At 40.5% G+C, this 22599-nt stretch overlaps 1 protein-coding gene across 1 annotated transcript; it reads left to right on the forward strand.

The window, feature by feature from the left end:
* The first annotated feature begins 3822 nt into the window (after positions 1 to 3822).
* On the forward strand, positions 3823 to 22029 carry LOC149262097 (uncharacterized). Its single transcript, XM_089374523.1, has 3 exons — positions 3823 to 4372; positions 4459 to 4760; positions 21932 to 22029. The coding sequence occupies exons 1-3, from the start codon at positions 3942 to 3944 to the stop codon at positions 22027 to 22029; spliced, it is 831 nt and encodes a 276-aa protein (XP_089230649.1). The 5' UTR covers positions 3823 to 3941.
* Positions 22030 to 22599: the final 570 nt, after the last annotated feature.

Consider the following 22599-nt stretch of genomic DNA (forward strand, 5'->3'; position numbering starts at 1 on the left):
AATGAAAAATATATTTTTTTTTAAATTAAAAAATTTTCCAAGCCAATTTTTTTTTTTATACCACATGGTGAATCGGTAACTGTCTAGCCTAATCTTGCTATTTACCCCACCCCGCCCGCCACACCTCCCCCCTTCTCCAACCCCTGCCCCCCTAACTCCCCCCCCCCCCCCATTTTTTAATTTAAAAAAAAAAAAATTTCCAACCCCACCCGGCACCCGCCCCCACCCCGGCCAAAAAAAATTTCCAACCCCACCCCACCCCGGCCCCCTGCCCATCCCACACCCCACCCCGGGCCCACCCGGCACCGGGCCGACCCCTAGGTCCCCCGCCCGGGCCGCCACGCCCCCCTCCCCCTCCGGCCCCACGGGCCGCCCCACCGTCTCCCTCCCCCGGGCCGCCCCACCCTCTCCCCCGCCCGAGCCGCCCCCTCCACCCCCCGCCCGGGCCGCCGCACCCCCGCCCCCTCCCCCCTCCCCATCCCCCTCCCTCCCCCACCCGGCCATCCCCTTCCCCCTCCCCCCTCCCCTCCTCTCCCGCCCCCCCCCCTCCCCCCCCCCCTCCCCATCCCCCTCTCCCGCTCTCCCGCCCCCCCCCCTCCCCATCCCCCTCCCCCCTCCCCCCACCCACCCGCCCACCCCGCCCAGCCCACCCCGCCCCCCACCCCGCCCAGCCCACCCGCCCACCCCGCCCAGGCCACCCAGCCCACCCGCCCAGCCCACCCACCCCGCCCAGCCCACCCCGCCTGCCCGCCCACACCCGCCCGGCCCACCCGCCCAAGCCCCCCACCCGCCCACCCGCCCAGCCCACCCGCCCACCTCGCCCAGCCCACCACGCCCAGCCCACCCCGCCCGCCCCGCCCAGCCCACCCCGCCCCGCCCACCCGCCCGCCCGCCCCGCCCACCCGCCACCCCGCCCAACCCACTCGCCCCGCCCCGCCCAACCCACCCCGCCTACCCGCCCAGCCCACCCGCCAGCCCACCCGCCCGGCCCGCCCAGCCCACCCGCCCACCCCGCCCAGCCCACCCGGCCAGACCACCCCGCCCGCCCCGCCCAGCCCACCCCGCCCCGCCCAGCCCACCCCGCCCACCCGCCCAGCCCACCCCGCCCACCCCGCCCATCCCACCCGGCCCGCCCCGCCCAGCCCACCCCGCCCCCGCCCCCGCCCAGCCCGCCCCGCCCGCCCCGCCCAGCCCGCCCCGCCCACCCGCCCAGCCCACCCCGTCCAGCCCACCCGCCCACCCCGCCCAGCCCACCCGGCCCGCCCCGCCCAGCCCACCCGGCTCGCCCCGCCCGCCCCGCCCCGCCCAGCCCACCCGCCCAGCCCGCCCAGCCCAGCCCACTCGCCCACCCCGCCCAGCCCACCCGGCCCGCCTCGCCCAGCCCACCCGCCCACCCCGCCCCGCCCAGCCCACCCGCCCACCCCGCCCAGCCCACCCCGCCCACCCCGCCCAGCCACCCGGCCCGCCCCGCCCACCCCGCCCAACCCACCCGGCCCGCCCCGCCCAGCCCACCCGCCCAGCCCACCCCGCCCGCCCCGCCCTGCCCACCTCACCCGCCCCGCCCAGCCCAGCCCAGCCCACCCTGCCTGCCCCGCCCAGCCCCGACCAGCAATTTTTTTATTTACTAATTTATGTGTTTTTTTTTTTAGGAAAATGGCATCAAGAAAATTTTTTGTGAATCTTTCTGGAGCAAGGAGTCTTAAAGGTGTATCTTCAAAAAACGTTGGTGAACGAACTCCACCTGAGCTCATACCTACAAATATGTCAACTGCTTTAAGTGATAAGAAGCTAATCTCAGATTGGAAAAGTTCAAAAGAGGTGAAATTTCCATCAAGAGCCTGGTATGTGAAAGAAAGAGAGAGCACAACTGTGAATATATATCTATACATTGATACACACAATAATAATGAAAATTTGGAGGTGATGGGAAAAGTCATAGATATGTGTTCGGTACCAAACACTGAAGTTGTTTACGTACTTACAAAAACTGCCAAGTCACATGAAAGGATTAAATACCGACTATCATATTCATTATATGATAGGAGAGAGGTATCTACAAAGTTGTGTAAACAAATCGTAAATGATATGACACAAAACACGGTAAGTATTGTTATTTGTATTTTTATTTTGCGTTTTGAAAATGTCTCGCTATATTTTTTAACTTTGATTATATTAACATATGATATTTTGTTTGGCAGAATTTTGTTGAAAGCTGTTCAATTATGGTGGGAGGCATTCATTACATAGAGAATGATATCATGAACGTTGTCAGCCATTTTTACTCAGTGTCAGAGGAAGATATGCAAAACATGGAAAATGTAGTAATTGATGATGCTACAAAACTACATCCAAAGAATCATAAAAAAAGGCCTCTGGTGGATAAATCTAGCAAGGGTAAACAAGTTACTTTTGAGGACGATGAAGTTGACAATGAAGCATATGTTGCCATTACTGAAGATGACATTGAAATTGTGGAAGGTCGTAAAAGACCAAAAGTAACAATGGCCAAGAATAGATCTCTTCAGAATGTTAAGACGAAAAAAAGTAGAGTTGAAGATCTTGAAGTAGTCATTACCAGCAGTCAAGAACCTAGTGAAACTTCAAAAGAAAGCAGAGAAATCATTACACCAGGAGCTGATTTAGGTGATGGCATTATCAAAACAAAACAAAATGCCATTCGACAGAATTTGACAAAGAGAAACTTAGTTGATGGTGGTCGTACATTTCAGTTAAATGTGACACAAACCTATAAGGCAAGTGAAGGACAATGCCAATATCAAGTCAGAAAGCCGCATCATCTGCATGTTCACAACTTGAAGACATTGATGAGGTACAATCCATATGCTCATGTGGTTAGTTATGTGCTTCTTGTTGATCCACTTCAAGTTCCCAACAAAGAAGCATTTGATAAGTCAAAATGTTTTGAATACAATTATTATGTGCTTGGGGGGAACCATTCTGTTGAAGCTCAAAGACAATTGATGGAGGAATATCCTAATAACCCACGTTTTGAAACGATGAAATGTATCATTTATGCTGGTTTAAATGAAACAGAAGCAAAGCTAGTGTCCTGGGATCATAATTCAGATAATGAATATAGGATGTCTATGACTTTGGTCCAAAAGGTTAGATTTATTCATAGTGAATTCCTAGAAAAATGTGGTGGGGATAAGATCAATATTACTACAGATTTCCGAAAGGAATGTTGTATGGAAATAGGCTATCAAATTGAAGATAAAGGCAATTCAAAAAATGGAAAAGACAACAGATCTAGCGATTTATTCAGAGGTGTTGATAACATTTTCCAATTGGCATTTAGAACTGGAGATATTTGGAATTTGATTGATGACATTTTTAGCATGTGGGAAGACATTGGCATTAAAAACCAGAAGGTCAGAAAGTCTAAGCCATTGATATGTAGCAACAATAAATCAGCGCCTGAACTGAAGCAACTTCCAGACGATATGACTATCACGCCTTGGAGGGCGATGCAAGGAGTGAAAGATGAAAAAATTGTCAAAACAATATTATCTCGTGTGAAGTCGGGGGAATTATCATTGGAAGAAATGTCTGAAGAATTTCAAAAGTAAGTTTGCTGAATTATTTTTACTTATTTCCAGGATTATAGTTATCTTTTAACTAAAACATGTTGTTATTGGTAGTATTTGTTATACATATCAGTATATTAACTTTTTCTTACTTTATCTATGCAGTCACAAAGTTTACATGAAAATTCAGGAACAAATGGTTAAATTGTTGAATGAAGATAGTTGGGATGATGTTGTACGCAACTATCCAGATTCAAGTTCTACATCAACATTGAAAGCTTTTTATCTTGCATTTAAAAAGGTAACTTGATTTATACATTCAGTTTTAATCATCTGTGTACTATTTTTAATTTAAATTAAAACTTACACATACATTTGTTTGTTTGGTAAAAGATGAAGAAAGAAGATAATGGAGCACCAGACAGTTTCAAGACTTTTATTGAAAAAATAAAGATTGAAAGACTGAGAAAGCAACGTATTAAGAATGTTGAACTTGATCCAACTCTTAATCATTTCATTTGGAATGGGCTAGACACTATTCAATATCAAGTAATACAAGGCGACTGTGAAGACATTGCGAAACTCATACCAAAAAGGGATTATGCCCTCGTTATTGCAGATATTCCCCATGGTTTCAATATTCCAAACATTTGCTATGATAATGACCCTTATACTTATCAAGCTTTTAATAAAGTGGTGGCGGGATTTAAGGAAGTGACGTCATCACCATTATGGAGATTTGTGACATTTCATTCAGACACACAGTTGGCAATGTTATTGTCAAGCTTCAAGGGGAAAACAAATTCAAGGATGCAGCTTACATGGTAAGATGTTTAAAGGTATATTTGATTAATGTTGAAAAATTAATTTATGTACAAGTTAATTGAACTTTTACTATTTTATGTTACAGGCAAAAGTCAAATCTTCTTGACAATGAAGATCAACAATTTATAAATGACTGTGAGTTCATTCATATTGATAGTTGGGCAAAAGATGATAGCCATATGTCTATGATTTTTAATCGGGTGGACAAAAAGAGTCATAGCCAAATACTGACTTATGATGCTGTTGTGAGAAAACTAACATATGAAGACAAAGAAATGAAAGGAGAGATAGTTAACATTTATCAGAAACCACAATTATTGATTAACTATCTTATAGACATATGTTCAAATGAAGGAGATTGGGTTCTGGATTTATTTTCTGGCTCAGGTACGTTTTGCCACATGGAATTGAATTTCAATATGTTCTTTTTTTTAATTAATATGTCATTGTACTAATTTACTTCATTATTTTTTTGTGCTTGATAATTAGGTACAACACTAGCATGCTGCCTTCAAAAAGGAAGAAATTGCATTGCAATTGAGAAAGATCCATTACAATGCAATTTCATTCAGCAAAGAATTAATGCTCTTCAATTTCTTCCAGATGCAATGCAAGAAATTGGGTTGAAGAAAGGGGACTTTAGTGAATCACGTGTGGCAAAAAAGGCAAAGGAACCCCAACCACCATTACATGGAATGTATGGAAAGACACATATTGGGGGATTTGCAGACATGAAAGACCCATTAGAAGAGGAAAATGAGCAAAATGAGCAAAATGAAACAGAAAATATTGTGGAAGAGGACAATGATGAAACTCTAGAGGACGAAGAGTTTGGATTACGTGACATTCTTGATTAAATTTAAGTTATGCTTGTAACTCAAGCTTTGCAATGTTTTGACTTTGACATTTTATGAGAAGAATAAACACTCAATTAGGGTTGTTATACGTTCAATATTGGTAATATGTGATTTTTGCATTGATTTTTAAGTTAATCATTTTTTTTTGAAAAAAAAGTAGTTATTATTATCTTTTTGACATGAAATTCATAAAAAAAACTATTATTTGACCATTTTTAGTTAATATTTTTGTATAAAAATTGTGATTTTGACATGTTAATTCTAGCAAAAAATTATCAAAACGTTTAGTTTTTTTGTTATATTTATGTTAAAAATGGTTATTTTTTATGTCCATTGTTAAAAAATGTTGTTTTTTAGAAACAATTATTTCATGTGGATTGAAAAATTAATTAAGGGGGTTGAAAAGATGTCTAAATATGTAGATTATCTAAAATTCAAACTATCGAATTTATAATTTAAAAACGCAAAACAATAAAAAACCCACTAAAAAAAAAAAAAAATTAAGATAGAGAACAAGAAAATATGAATACAATGACGACTTCAAAAACTATCAAATTTAGAAAATAATTTTTTACATTTCACACACTAGAAAATTTAAAGTCAAAAAATAGGTCTTTTAAAAAAAGAGTGTGATGCAGAATACACACTTTTTAAAATCAGGATGAAAATCACTACCATTCACCGAGCCTCACCCACTTAATGCACATGAAAAAAATTAAAGTTCCAAAAAGCATGTTCTTAAAAAAACATGTGTATTCTGCATCAACACTTTTGAAAATCGGGTCATTTTTTTGCCACCTCTACAAAACGGGTAACAGTATCAGTTCCCGTTTCAAAGTTTACATTGTTCAATCAACAACATATGATAAAACTCTATCAATACCAGTTCATTTTCATTACTAAATAATACCACAAACTCTGTCCAAAATCAAATCAGGATATATACGTGAATGTCAATAAGGAAACCTATGTATATACACACTTTTAATGCACAACAACAATGTACAAATCTCAAAACATGTTTTTCACCAAACCCTGGAAGAAAACCATATATCACAGTGTTGGAATTATGATGCATTTGTTGTACTTGATGACAACCCACTCATAGAAGAACAACTCACTTATATATAACTAGATGAATCTACAGAAGAGATATCAGATGTGACAAAATACATGGGATGCAGGACAACTCAAAGGAATCAGATGACAGTTCTTAGTATGACAAGTTAGCTTTGCCATCAAGTCCAAAGAGGGAGATTGTTGGCATTATGATACAAGTGTTGTCCTTGATGGCAAAATGACAATTATAGTGCAGCAGGTTAGTAGCAAAGAATTGATGATCAGACTACAAAGAATGAAGAAAGAAGAGTATATACGTAGGTTCACTATATACCAAGTAGGGTATACACGCAGGTTCACTATATACGCAGGTTCGCTATATACCAAGTAGGGTATACACACAGGTTCACTATATACCAAGTCACGTATACGCAGGTTCGCTATATACCAAGTAGGGTATACATGCAGTTTCATGCACGGAAAAGCGCGTACATGTCGGAAAGCTTATTTTTGGGTCCATGGTATTTAGACCTATGGTTTTGGTCTGTGGTATTGCACCCATAAGTGTTGATCCAAGTATTGGGTCGATGGTATTGTTTTATTATGGTTTTGGTCCGTGGTATTGAGCAAGGCCTAAGAATATAAAAGGAAAGGAAGATCATTAGGAAAATGCATCCGAAAAGTCTTGAATATTTGAGGAAGGATGAGATCCAGTATGCAGGTTATGGGTTGATGATGCATTGCTTGATCTGAGCTAAGGAGGGATCTCACCGGTTGATGGAGAACAAGATCTAAGGATAGATCGGGATGAAATGGTTTGAAATGAACTATCTTTATATGGTTGATTATGCTTATTCTATATCTACATACTGACGCAAGTAATGTTCTATAAATGTTATGAGTATGACTGATGTCTGGTACATCTGCAAAGTTACAAGAAAATATTTTTAGATCTGTACGCGGGTTGGCCTTTGAATAAGCGTGTATGTACGTGGGTTTGATTCATCGTAGTAGCGTTTACATTGTAAAGTATGATATTTGAAGTTGCAGTTGGGTCTGATTGTTATTACAGAGTTCTGTGTCTGCTCTGTGTTCTGGTGACGGTGTTGTTAACAGGGTTTCAGTGATTCAACGATTGATGATGCTAGTAGTGATTGTTTTGAGCTTCAATGATAGTTATTGGTCCAGTATGAAAATTTGATGAAACGTGGCCTTCAGATTATAGTGTTGTGCTTCAGGAGTATCTAGTCTGAAAATGTATGAAATGTGGTACCTGGAGGAGAGAAGATTGTAGGCCGGTGCCTACGTACTAGTATCTTAGCTAGTACAAGAGCAAAGGGGGTTGGAGCTCCCTTCCAGGAGAGTCTGGAGAACGAGAGAAGGTTGTAGCCTGCGTGCTGGTAAAGGACTGCACCAGTACATTGTAAAAGAAGTTTCTTAATAAAGGAAGATAGAAACGAATTGCAGCAGGTGGTTTTCACCCACATTGGGTTTCCACCTTATATCATGGTGTTCATGTGTGTTGCTTATGTGTGTTGATCTATCTGTTTTACTGCTACTGTTGACTGTTAATATGGCTAATAATGTTCTGATGCACCCATTGAAGATCACATAACTGAATCATGAGTTTAATGGTTATACGCTAGTTGCAATAGACACAGTCGCGTATATACGCGGGTATACTTAACTGAAGTAGCGTATATGAATCTTAGTATGAAAATGAAAAAGTTTTATTGATTAGATAATACTGATTCACCCCCCCTCTCAGTATTATTTCCAACAATTGGTATCAGAGCAGGTCCTTTGATAGAGGCTTGATCACTTAAAGGAGATCTGTGGAACAATGGGAAAGAATCTTAAGAAGAAAGCACATAAGCGGAAGAAGACATCTCAGAAGAACTATGACAGCGGGAGAATCGATTGGGGATTAGGTATAAGAAGCTCTCAGATTCAGAATCAGATTCAGAATCATTTCTGAATGAAGATGAACTATCAGGTATGAATTTTCTATCCTCTGATGTTCTAGCTATCTATCCATTTGGAAAAGATGAAAGTGATAGCGAAACAACTGAATTTGCTCTTATGGGTGAACAAGAAAGATATCAAATAGAGGTAGAAGTTAAAAGTCTGACAAACAAAATTAGAACTCAAGAAGAACTTTTGAACATAAAGGATGGTGCCTTCAAAGAAGCTGCTACTAGACTAAAGACTCAACTAGAGTTATTCAAGGACAAATATCAAAAGTTGCAGGATGAAGTAACATCTCTAAGAAATGAAGTCATTGAAAAGAACACAACAATCAAGGAGCTCAGAGATCGATCCAGTTATTATGAAAGTCTTGAAGCTATGACCCTCTCGCTAAAGGAAGAACTTGAAGAAACAAAGAAGCAGAATAAAGATCTACTCCAAGCTATTGAAAAACAGGAAAACGAAGTTATCAGCTTAAAATCTCAGCTGGAATGTGCCTTCAGAATTTGTCAAATGCAGCGCGATGTGAATGAAGAACAAGAAAAGGAGATTCTAAAACTAAGGCAACAAATGGAAGAGGAAAGAAATGCTGAAGAAAACATGAAGAAACAATGTCTGGAAAAGGAAGAACAACTTCAAGTTGAGGTAAATATCTTGAGAGGTAAATTAGAGGAAAAGGATAAACTATTACGATTTCAAGATAGTACTAAAGCCTTGGATGATATTCTTAGTAGTCAAAGGTCTCCTGCTATCAAGACTGGTCTTGGTTTTCATGAATCTAGTTCACAAGGTGAGGCAAGGAACTCTAAAGAGAAATCTAAAATGATCAACAAGGAGATAAGAGAGATGAGAGGTCAACAATCAAGGAAAGAGATTCTTCAAAGAAAATCTTTTACTCCTATCTATGGAAGTAATAGTCGGCCATTTACTCAGATGAATAATATTGAATGTTATGAATGTCATAATCTTGGACATGTTGCAGCTAGATGTAGAAGAAGAATGGTTCAAGATCATCACATAAAAAGATCATCACATTCCAGGTACTTTAATGGATATTGTTTTTCTTGCAATATGTTTGGTCACAAAGCTGCTGATTGCTACAGGAGGAATATGAAACATGTAAGATGTTATGCATGTAACAAGCTTGGACATATAGCAAAGGAATGCAGGAACAAAGGACGGACATCACACCAAAAGGAGAAAACATCATCACACTTGAAGATATGGAAGAAGAAGGAAGTACAGTCAGAAAGATGTGGCACAGCACAATGTACTCAGATACAGCACAGCACAGACATAATAGACTCAGAGGGAGCTGAAAGTATAAAACTTCAGTATCCTGAATCTCATACGCAAGTTCCATAAAGGGAAGTCGCGTATATACGCGAGTTAGACACTACAAAGTCGCGTATATGTCAGTCTGAGGAAAAGCAGTGGGGACAGGCTCAGAAAAAGGATCTGATATGATTCAGTCCATTATTTGCTCTATTGGTTAATAGTTACAGTCTGCTGAGGATGTGTGGAAATGTTTTGATACTTGTAAGATGTCTAGAAGTGTTTTGATCCTAACTTGATGATGATGATGTCTTGATGCTTATTGCTGATATATGCATGATCAGATCTAACAGATGGCATAGGTTGAGGGGGAGCATATGCCTTTAATAATTCATTGTTGGCATTATGGTTAATAGTCCTTGGTGATGATGCTTATATGGCTAAATGATATATCTTGCTATGATGTGGTTATGAGTTGTCCATGATAAAATTTCATATGATTCTTGGGGTTACATAGTTGATGTTCAGATCAGATTTATGGTTGATTACTTGATGATGCATATATGGTGCTTACATGATAAGGAGAAGTACAAAGCTTGAATACACATCTTCCTCACTTGATGATGAGTCACTTGTATGCTGCTGTCGTCATATGCATAAAAGATCATACAGTTATGATGTTGGCACATAAATGGATGAGGATTGTTGGCTGGATACATGGATGATTATTCAAAGTTGCATAGTTGGAGACATGATGATGAGTTCTTATCTATATGATACTTACATATGTTGATTGATGCAGATGTTCCCAAGTAATGATACTTGGATCATGTAGATCTTAATGTTGATGAAATGGCTATGGTGGTTTCACACATGATATAATGTGAATGACTCTGAATTCTGTTCAAAGGGATGAATTGATGCAGACATACCTTGTTATAGGTTGATGACTTATACTCTACAGGACATTTACAGGTTGCTGATATGGAATTGGTTGTACGCGAGTTTCACAAGGAGTATCCGCGTATATACGCCATTTTCTGTGGATACAATAGCGTATATGTGGGCCAGACTCTGGGTGAGAAGAGTATGATATGGGTCTGACAGAGACCATCTGGCACAGGTTCAGGGGGAGCAGATAATCTTCTAATATTGCATTGTTGGCATTACCTTAGAAACTCTTGGTTCTAGTACTCAAGCTGTTTTTGGTTCAGGTGGATCAGCTGCAGAAAGGAGAACAGAAGGAGAACATGGTTGCTGATATATACAGTGATTGTCAGATGTTGCTGATAGTAGTTATTGGTGATTTGCATAGTCTTGATATTTCGTCTCTATGTCATGTATATCTTTTTTATCAAGGTCATGTAACGGCCTATTTTGGTTTCCCCACTATGCCTGGGATGATTGATGCAATTGGTTGTCATATGTAAATTTCTGAGGTATCCCCACTTGGTTGGGTGGATGATCCCCACTTGGTTGGGTAATGGATGTATGTATTGAGTCTTTTGGTGATAGGAAGGTATTTTATGATGCTTAAGTCATGGTTCTTCTTGAAGAACATCTTTTGCAGATCTCGCCTACAGTCAGGGGGAGCATGATTAGCACACTTCAGGAGAGTAGAGATTCAGCATGTACTCCGAGGGAGCATGGACAGATTGGTACACCCTGGCATATACAAAGGGGGAGCTCATTAAGAGATTTCAGCAGATACTCAGGGGGAGTATGGATAGTGGAATGTTTATTAAGGAAAGAAAATATCTTGGTCCGCCCTTTGCCCTTGATGTCAAAGGGGGAGAGTGATTTGGTGTTGTTGCCATCAAGTCCAAAGGGGGAGATTTTTGGCATTATGATGCATTTGTTGTACTTGATGGAAACCTAATCGTAGAAGAACAAATCACTTATATATAACTAGATGAATCTACAGAAGAGATATCAGATGTGACAAAATACATGGGATGCAGGACAACTCAAAGGAATCAGATGACAGTTCTTAGTATGACAAGTTAGCTTTGCCATCAAGTCCAAAGAGGGAGATTGTTGGCATTATGATACAAGTGTTGTCCTTGATGGCAAAATGACAGATTATAGTGCAGCAGGTCAGTAGCAAAGAATTGATGATCAGATTACAAAGAATGAAGAAAGAAGAGTATATACGCAGGTTCACTATATACCAAGTAGGGTATACACGCAGGTTCACTATATACCAAGTCGCGTATACGCAGGTTTGCTATATACCAAGTAGGGTATACACACAGGTTCACTATATACCAAGTCACGTATACGCAGGTTCGCTATATACCAAGTAGGGTATACACACAGTTTCATGCACGAAAAAGCGCGTACATGTCGGAAAGCTTATTTTTGGGTCTGTGGTATTTAGACCTATGGTTTTGGTCCGTGGTATTTCACCCATAAGTGTTGATCCCAAGTATTGGGTCGATGGTATTGTTTTATTATGGTTTTGGTCCATGGTATTGAGCAAGGCCTAAGACTATAAAAGGAGAGGAAGATCATTAGGCAAATGCATCCGAAAAGTCTTGAATATCTGAGGAAGGATGAGATCTAGTATGCAGGTTATGGGTTGATGATGCATTGCTTGATCTGAGCTAAGGAGGGATCTCACCGGTTGATGGAGAACAAGATCTAAGGATAGATCGGGATCAAATGGTTTGAAATGAACTATCTTTATATGGTTGATTGTGCTTATTCTAGATCTACATACTGACGCAAGTAATGTTCTATAAATGTTATGAGTATGACTGATGTCTGGTACAGCTGCAAAGTTACAAGAAAATATTTTTAGATCTGTACGCGGGTTGGCCTTTGAATAAGTGCGTATGTACGCGGGTTTGATTCATCGTAGTAGTGTTTACATTGTAAAGTATGATATTTGAAGTTGCAGTTGGGTCTGATTGTTATTACAGAGTTCTGTGTCTGCTCTGTGTTCTGGTGACAGTGTTGTTAACAGGGTTTCAGTGATTCAGAGATTGATGATGCTAGTAGTGATTGTTTTGAGCTTCAATGATAGTTATTGGTCCAGTATGAAAATTTGATGAAACGTGGCCTTTAGATTATAGTGTTGTGCTTCAGGTGTATCCAGTCTGAAAATGTATGAAATGTGGTACCTGGAGGATAGAAGATTGTAGGCCGACGCCTACGTACTAGTATCTTAGCTAGTACAAGAGCAAAGGGGGTTGGAGCTCCCTTCCAGGAGAGTCTGGAGAACGAGAGAAGGTTGTAGCCTTCTGCAGGTTGTAGCCTGCGTTCTGGTAAAGGACTGCACCAGTACATTGTAAAAGAAGTTTCTTAATAAAGGAAGATAGAAACGAATTGTAGCACGTAGTTTTCACCCACATTGGGTTTCCACCTTATATCATGGTGTTCATGTGTGTTGCTTATGTGTGTTGATCTATCTGTTTTACTGCTACTGTTGACTGTTAATATGGCTAATAATGTTCTGATGCACCGATTGAAGATCACATAATTGAATCATGAGTTTAATGGTTATACGCTAGTTGCAATAGACACAGTCGCGTATATACGCGGGTATACTTAACTGAAGTAGCGTATATGAATCTCAGTATGAAAATGAAAAAGTTTTATTGATTAGATAATACTGATTCACCCCCCCTCTTAGTATTATTTCCAACACACAGTGACTTCATCAACCAAATCAACTTTTTTCTTTGAATATGTAGCAACAACTATCACTTTATCATCATCATAAATCTTTACAATATCATGCTTATGAACCTTAAGCCACAAGGAACTCAATCAATGCCAAAACACACTTTGCAAGTCAAATATCTGCAAATCATGTTTATGAACATTAGCAAAAAGGAAACGTCATAAATTCATAACATCAACAACCATACAAGTTTTTTCCAACACTGTAACACACTGAACCTACATACATAAGATATCATACATGACTATTCTGAAGAATATTTTCTATGTACGCATTATTTAGGAACAAAAATAGCATATAGATCTTAGAAGATTAAAATAAACATAACCCTCATCAACCAACCATTAACTCAATGTAATTATTCTGCAACAACTCTCTATAGAAAATGCTCAATCAAATCCTTGTTGTTCCAAACTCACTGCAAATCACAGTAGCAACTCAATAACTGATAATTCTTGAATAGGAAACCATGAAACCAATATTGGGTGACAAATAAAATACAATCAACAACATTATTTACTTTAGATTTGTAGGCTTCTATCCTCTATCCTGTATACAAATCAGATTAGGACATTCAGATATACAGACCCCTGCAACTCATGGATCAACATTTGTTAGTCACCACAGATAACAAAACTAGCTCTGCCTCATAGTGTCTCCTTGATCTGCATCAGATCTACATATCCATCTAATCTTCAATCTTTACGCCCTGGTGCACACATGTTCCAAACTAAATCACATCGAATAGCTCATAAAAAATGCACACACAATTGTTCATTCCCCTTCTCCTTTTATAATTTCTTTGTCTTGCTAATACCATAGGAAAATCCCTTGGGTTTGTTGACTATCATTTTTAACGGGATCAAATAGACGTTGATGACTCAAAACTCTAGCAGAATACTGTGGAAAATGCACATGGTTTGTTATTTTCCATGCGCATGGTTGTGTATGCAAATTTTGTTCTTGAAACCTACATATGTATGCGATTTTCTCTCACAGAGGTAGTGTATGGTTCACAAAGTTCACATTTCTCAATCTATTTCAAATGCAACCTATGACTAAGCTACTAATACACTTCCTCATCCTCTGCATCACCGATATAAACATTCATATTACTTGCAATACTTGAACAAACCATTGTAGATTCTCTGTAACAATGAGGACTCTTGCAACACTTAAACAATCATTAAGCACATTCTCCATCCAAGATCTAGTTAGCCACATCATTCTGCACTCAATCATAATGTGACAATAGTATGGAAAAACCATGAGGTTGACATCAAGAACAAAAAATTGGTCATAATTCCAACCTATTTTTCACCTCCTTCCCCAAGAATTTCTATATTTGGCCCCTATGACAATTGGTCAACTTGATCTTCAAGTATATTGGAAATTTAGAATCATAACATGCTAAGCCCTAGACAAAGCCCATTTTTAAGTATAATTCCTCTCGTAAATGTCCAAGGTATTGAGTTATTATATTTCAATTATTATTATTATTTTCAACTAAACCATTTAATTGTAATCGCAATCCTTGTCTCCAGGAGAACTAGTTTTATATCATCTCATCTTGTACATTTGTTCTATTGTCAAAGGTATTTCCCCCCTTGAAGATGCTTATTTTCATTCCTACATCTATTTCTTCGAGCATGGAGTTAGTTTTGTCTCTATTTTTAGGCTCTATTGATGTTTGTTGTCTAACATTTAATATTGAAGCCTATAATCTTAAGGTTTTTCCCCTTCAACCAAGACACCTTGGAGTTTTCACTATAAGTTTTTTTTTTTGGGAAGTTTCAGACAACAAAATTATGGGGATATTTAGGAGAAATATTAAAGTGTGTATGATGAAAATTTCTGGTCCAGTTCCATGATAATTTCTAGGGGTTTGTGACCAGTCTTTAAATCAATTTCAAATTATTCATCTTGGCATTTTTGCTACAACTTTCTTTTGGAAAATTTTTAGACAATGAAAGTTTGTTTGTTTGTTTGTTTGTTTTGTTTTGTTTTGTTTTGTTTTGTTTGTTTGTTTTTTTTTTTTTTTTTTTTTTGTTTGTTTGTTTTTTTTGTTTTTTGTTTTTTGTTTTTTTTGTTTTTTTTTTTCCACTGGAAAAATCGTAATCTTTCATTTTATTTGAAAAATTACTTATTGTAGATGCTTTTCAACATATGCATCATTTATCTTTATCCATTAGTAAAACATGGAGCTTTGTCTTACCAAAAATTTGGTGCTTGTGTCTGTTCAGCATTTCACCACGCAGGGTGTTCATATGAAACTGTTTATAAACAGATATCTACAAAAATATTTCCTCTACCATGCAGGGCAAGGTCCATATATATAAGGTCTGTAAATAAGCATAAAATAAAAACATACTGTAAATATATACAAATGTTGTCTGTGCATGTCCAAAATCTGCAAAAATTTAGGGACTCTCTACCCTATGATATATCTGATCAATGTAGGGCCTGTGATAGTAACGGTACTCATTTGTACCTCTCTGTTCCTGTATCAACCACTGTCCTCTGGGTAGTGTCGTGGCCTCCTTGGAAAGCCCGTCAGCACAACAGTTATGTTCCCTGTAAATATGTTGGCATGAAATAGTGTTAAAATGAGCTTTGAATATATTCACTTCATCCAATATATTACTGAGAGTATGAGAATGACAAGCAATAATATTATTGAACCAGTTTATAATGATTTTTGAGTCTCCGAATATCTGAAGGTTGATGTAGTCATGACCAATAGAGAAATGCAATAGATGTCGAAGTGTTATGAGTTCAACAAAATTATTCGTTCCGTTTCCAAGCCCCATCTTAACCTTAAAGAGATGTTGATCCGAAAGATATAGAATAAAACCACCCCCGCAACCTTGGTTTTGAGTGGCTCTATCAAAGAATGCCCAAGGTGTGTGTTTGTCAATGGTGGATGGGGTTGGGGGGGGGGGGAGGCACGAGGTCTCCTTGGTCAGGGAATGGAGGGATCATGCAGTTCATGGAAAGCCGAAATGATCTATGCTGTAATATGCAACCATCTAACAACAACGTCTCTGAAAATGATGCGATTCTGGGCCACCCAGGTGTGCCAGCAAATGAGGAGAGGGAGACATAATAGTTTTGAACCATGATGCAAATTACACCATGTTTCCCAGGCTCTGCAAATGTTATCGCCTTCCCATTTACTAGTCGAATGGATGGATGAGGAGACGGTCTGCCAGAGGTTACCCAAAGTTTTGCAATGAAGGAAAAGATGTTCTGTAGTTTCCGAAGCTTGCTTACAAAGGACATGTTAGTTCCAGTCTTCGCAGCCTGTCAGTAGGGATCAACATGAGCTCTTACTAGGTTTGGTTTGGTTAGATGTTTTGCACATGATATTCAACTTAAAACATGTCACAAATGTGTCCATTAGAAGAAGCTCGGAAAATTATTTTCAACGGTATATCACACTCCTGTAACCGATTTCTGGATCATAAGATATGATCGAAATGAATGATTGATTCTTGGTTATGCATGTTTTGAGGTCAGTTGCTGCATACAGGGACAAGTTTACTACAAAATCAGTTTGGACAGAAATTTTACAAAAGTGAAAGAGGTTTTTGTCCATCACATACCAAATAACAAACACCTTCTTAATTTTATGCACAGGCACTACTATGTGGGAGATATGCAGTGATATTTGGAGCCTGCATTAAAACAAAGAAAACTTTTCATTTATTTTACTGTTTTAGTCATTTCAATGCGGTGCCATTTTACAATAGATGGAAAGTAATTTTGCAAAACCCAAGGAGGTTGTTGTTAACCACGGGCCATATAACAAAAACCTGTTTCATTTTGTTCACAGGTGTCGTGAATTTGGATATGTGACTAGATCTTTACAGCTCATTTTCACAGATTTAAATTTTTAATGATTTGCTGTTTTAGAGATGATTTTGTGGCACAGATTGCGAACAACTGGAAACAAATTTCTAAAATTTGAGTGAGGGTTTTCTCCAACATGACCTTATATACAAAAGCCTCTTTTAGTTTTGTAACAGGTGCTATGGTTTAGGACATACGAGTTCATCTTCAACACCTATTTTCAGAAATTCGGTCCAAGTTTAATGTAATTGATTCTATTTTGAAGAAAATGGTTAAGCTCAATTCCCTTAGTACAGGGATGAGAAAATGTATATATTTTATGAATTTCATAGTGTAGAGGTTGGATTTTGGTAGCAAAGAAGCATTTGGATTGTGTAAATTTTTATTGAATATCATAATAAAGCAGTTTTTGCCCTTTAGGCTTGGGATTCATCATGGTGCTAAAATGTTCAGCATGTTTTTTCTCCTGTAATTCATTTACACATTATGTTTTTCTCCTTTGTTTCAGCATTATCTAAGTGATATGTTAGGAATTCATCCATAATTATGCTTCTTTCATGATGATTTTGTTGTTAGTTGTAATGGTAGTTTTAGCAGAATTCATCCATTGTTAGATGCTCTGTTGAGCAACCTCGGTATTCTCTTTCATCTAAAGTTGCTGCTGCAGATCCATCCTTTGTTTGATGCCTACAGGGCAGCGGTCTTTCTCCCTTATACTTATCACATTTACAATCTTCACTTGGCTGAACATGGCACTTAATTTTCCCCAAGTTTTCCAGCAGAAACTAACATTGATGCCATGATCCAAATCATCCTTTCTCTTGCTGTTTCGACCCAAAAAAATCCAAAAAAAACCTAGAGCTACCATACCTAGCCTAAAATCCATATTCATTTCAGTCATCTCAACTGAGATTGACAAGGAGAGAGCCCTCTCCCGACCTGGTAGGGCTAGCTACTAGGTTAAGCGTGGTTTGATGTTACCCTAGACCTGCCTTCCTTTAGCCTGAGGTAGATTTAGGCACTAACAGGACACACTAGTGTGGCCCTTGGAAAGCATAGTGCGAAAAGGATTCCCCAGTGGGGACCTTTTTCCTGAGCATGCACCAGAAGAACAACTTAGTTCTTGGGGGAGAGCAAAGCTTTCAAATTCTCTGCCGCCACGCATGAACCATTTTTGGATGTCTGTTTGATATAAGCCTGAGGTAGCCAGCCTTGGGAGTGTATAATCCATTCTCTGCTAGACTCCATACTAGTTCATCAGGACCTTCCTTTATCCTGATGTGGGATTCGATCAGAGCAGCTATATAGTCTTGCCATTCTTGATGCCATTGAGGAGGTATGCTGAGTTGTTGGGCAGATTTCCACCCTTGAGCGAAGATGGTGGTGTTCTCCTGATTTGCAATGTGAGCAATGACTTTTATCTCGTGGTGATTAAGATATTGGATTAGCTCTCTGGGGAGTTGATATCTTCCTCCCCCCCCAGTCCAAGGATCCAAACCTATACGAGCTTTTGTTCCATCATTTATTCTCCAGGCCAGATTGTTGCGGATGATGGGAATGGAGTGCAGAAGAGCTTTCCAGACTGATGATATGCCTGTCCTTGGCCAGCGGGGCATGCGAATCCAATCCATGATTGAGAGAGGCCAAATGTACTTATAATAAGTGATCGAAGTCCAAAGATTCTACCCAGTTAGTAGAGTCCAGCCCATTTTTGCAACCAGGGCCTATGCAAATAGGGCAAGATCTTTCAGACCCCATCCTCCCCATTTTTTGGGCAGGGAAATATTTGCCCAGCTGACCCATGCAAAAATTCTCTTGTCCTGTTGTCCATTCCATAGATATTTGCTGCAAATCTGTTGTATACATGCAAGAATATTTCTGGGGATCCATGCCAAAGCCATCCAAAAAACTGGTGTAGCCTCCAAAATAGATTTAATAAGGACAAGTCTACCAGCTCTGGATAAAAATCTGTGACACCAATTTGTGAGATTTTTCTCCAACTTGATAACCAACCAGATCCAGTCCGTTATCTTTTGGCTGAGGGGTTTGATCCAAAAACCAAGGTATTTGAATCCACAGTCAAGAGGAAGGATGTCATAGGGGAAATTTTGTTGAGAAAACCGAGACTCCAGGATGGAGGTGAGAGCTAAGGTAATGGTGGATTTTTCATGATTCGCTTGCATACTGGTAGCCAGTGAGAAGAGAGAAAGTACGGATGAGAAAGTGGCTGAGTCTCAGATGCTGCCATCAAGAAATATGAGAACATCGTCCACAAATAGAAGGTGAGTGAGGTGACAGAAATCATTTATTTTTAAGCCCCCAAGTCTACCTTCTCTCTTTGCCAGATCAAGAAGTCTACTGAGACCTTCCATGACAATCAAAAATAGTAATGGAGAGAGTGGGCAGCCTTGTCTGAGACCTCTTTCAGCATGGAAGAAATGTGAGGCTGATCCATTAATGAGAATGCTGAAAGATGGGGTAGTAATACATGACATGATCTAGGTTATGAAAGCATGAGGGAAGCCCAAATGAATGAAGAGCATCTTGATGTATAACCATCTGACCCTATCAAAAGCTTTTTCCAGATCAATCTTAAGAATGATACCTTTTAGTTTTTTTGACCAAATCGAATGAATGGCCTCATGGGCAGTACCAATGGCTTCATGAATTTGATGATGCTCAAGGAAAGAAAATTGCTCAGGAGAGATATGGTGAGAGAGGATAGGTCTGATACGATTTGCAATAATTTTGGCTATGATCTTGTAAAGATAGTTACAGAGAGAGATGGGCCAAAAGTCATTGAAGGATGAGGGAGAGTCAGACTTTGGAATAAGGGTGATGCAAGTCGAATTAATGGAATTGTAGAGAGATCATGATGTTATGCATTCTTCCACAACCTTTAACAGATCATCCCCCAAGATCTCGAAAAAATCAATATAAAACTCGATCGACCATCCATCTGGCCCAGGACAACCATTTTAGAGTTCCTTCCAGCTCCCCCAGGGTAACAGGGGAGTTTAGTTCTTCAACCTCATCTTCATTTACAAATCGAGGAAAAAGGCTAGCGATGTTAATGATTTCAGCTAGATTAGATCCATGAGGTGCTTTGTATAGATGCCGAAAGTGTGTGGTACCTAGGAGAGATAGCTTGTTAAAGTTATCTGCCACTCCCCCGTCAGGTAGAGGAAGATTCCAGATAGTGTTAGATGCTTTCCATCCTTTGGCATAATTCTGAAATAATTTTGTATTATCATCACCATCTTGCAGCCAAATGGCTCGGCTTTTGTGTCTCCAGGTTTCCTCTCTCTCCTTGAGGATCCTTTCTTTCTGTTTCTCTTGCTCAATCAGGTGGGATTTTTCAATGTCAGATGAGAATCCCAGGTTGCGTTCATCCAAGAGGACACGCATATCAGACTCAATTTGTGCTAATGTATGGTCATCCCTCTGTTTTTTCTCTTTGGCCCAAGTGATGGAGAGGTGCTTAAGCTAATTCAGGTTATGACAGAAACCCTCTGTTAAGGATCTGAACCTTGAGATAGGGTTGGCCTTCTAATAACCTAAAATCAAATTGATGTATCCAGGATCTTGAAGCCAGACATGGTTGAATTTAAAGGGGGGGTTTGGTTTAGGGTGGGAGCCAAGGATCTCTAGGTATATGGGAGAGTGATCCGAGATACCCCCTGACCCAACCCATTGTCTGTACTGCTGTAGCTGATTTAGCAGAGACTCCTTAATCAAAAAGTGATCTAATCGTCTGGCTAGAGCAACTTCCCCCACCCTTATGTTCCTCCAAGTCAGAAGGGGCTTATTCATAGGGACATCAACAAGGTTATGTTGTTCTAGGAGATTCATTAAAAGTCCCGAGAGAGAGTCCACTTGTGCTTGTGAGCCCCAGGATTCCCCAAATCCAATGGAGAAATTGAGATCTCCCCTAAGGATTACATGATTAGGGGATACAATTGAGAGATTAAGGAACTGCTGCCAAAAAGACTCCCTTTGATGACATGGCCCGTAAATGTTAACTATCCGAAGATTAAGGCCCAGCTCTGCCGAAAAAATATCCATACCAATAAACCCTGATCCTCCCCAAGCAGATAGAGCCTTTATGGTGCGAGGGTTATACCCAATGGCTAGACCCCCGGATCGGCCCATGGCATCAAGACAGTGAAAATTCCAACCACGTTTTAAGGAGAGTAATGCTCTGGAGATATGGTCTGCATCCTCCAAGGTTTCTTGTAGCAATATCATATCAATAGGTTCTATATCAAATAACCTACGCAGGGCTAGTTTCTTGGAGGCACTAGCCATGCCTCTGCAATTGAATGAGAGGCACTTCATGGGGGAACCCTGCCCGGGGTATTCAACGCTCTAAGAACCCCTTCCAAAGTGGATTGTCTGCCTAAGACTACCTCTGCTCCAACCCTTAAAATGGCTTTTGATAGAAATGATTTTCTTCCTCTTGAAGATTGAACAATAGGTCTAGGTGAGGTGATACCTAGACCCATGAGGGGAGGCGGATGGCCAACAGAATGAGAGCGGGAACGTAGGTTGTACTGGTGAGGAGGAGCCAACCCTTCAGTAGAGGGAGGGGAAAGGGAAGATGGCGAAGGGGGGATAGATGGAGCCATGGTGGCTATGGTGGGTGGAGATGATGCAATAGTGTAGTGTATAGATGATGAGATGATGGAAGATGATGAATTCATTACAGAACAACAAGATAATGAAAAGGAAGAAGTGATCAGAGGAATACCTGATTTTCTGGCAGCTTCCGCAGCTGCTCGAGTTCTAGTCGGGGGGTGATGGCATCCTGTGAGGTCCAGCTGTTGCCTTTGGGGATCTATTATGCACTGGGTCCTAAGGGGATGAGACAGGGATGCTTTCTGGTGGAGGCACAGATGGTCCCCTTGAAACACTTGGAGCAGATGGAGGATCCGTCGGTCTCTTGATTAGCGGGTAATCCTTGTAAATGTTCCCTACCTTATGGCACCTTCTGCAATGAAATGGGACTCCTTCGTAGTCCAGGATCTATACCCGGGCATAGTTCTTCCATTGGAGTGTGATCTTTTCCTCCAGCCCCTCTCGCATATCCAGGTATACTAAAATGTGGGCAAGGGTACGATTCTTTGTCTGCACGAAGGTCTTGTCGTGGTCCAGATATGTACCAAGAGCATTTCCAATTCGAACAAAAACTTCTTCCGACCAATACTGTAAAGGAAGTCCTGTTAGTCACACCCAAAAGGGTCCTACCCCAATCTATTCCCTCTCCGGATCGAAAATGGGGCTCCATCTCTTGAGCAGGACTGGGTCATTTCTATGTGCCAATACTTGGAGAGGACCAGATCAGTGTAATTTTCCTTAGCAAAATGAAGAGCGAACCATCCTCTAGGGAGTACCTACACTTCAAGCAAATATTTCATCATACTTCCCCAAATTTCTCGCACCCAGAGGATTAGTCGATCCGCTGAATAAGCCTTGCCACGAACATGACCTACCAAAACAGTGCTTGCCATTTTTGCTGCTTCCTCCA

The sequence above is a fragment of the Pinus tabuliformis genome, chromosome 6 (assembly GCF_031772625.1).
Source record: "Pinus tabuliformis cultivar Carrire ecotype Pingquan chromosome 6, CPIR1, whole genome shotgun sequence".
NCBI lineage: Eukaryota > Viridiplantae > Streptophyta > Pinopsida > Pinales > Pinaceae > Pinus > Pinus tabuliformis.

What these genes read in the sequence shown, in the direction of transcription:
- LOC149262097 (XM_089374523.1), top strand. Translation starts at nt 3,942, where the DNA reads ATGAAGAAAGAAGATAATGGAGCACCAGACAGTTTCAAGACTTTTATT. An exon ending in TCAAGGATGCAGCTTACATG is followed by an intron (nt 4,373 to 4,458) that starts GTAAGATGTTTA and finishes TTTATGTTACAG; the next exon opens with GCAAAAGTCAAATCTTCTTG. An exon ending in GGATTTATTTTCTGGCTCAG is followed by an intron (nt 4,761 to 21,931) that starts GTACGTTTTGCC and finishes CTGGGTCCTAAG; the next exon opens with GGGATGAGACAGGGATGCTT.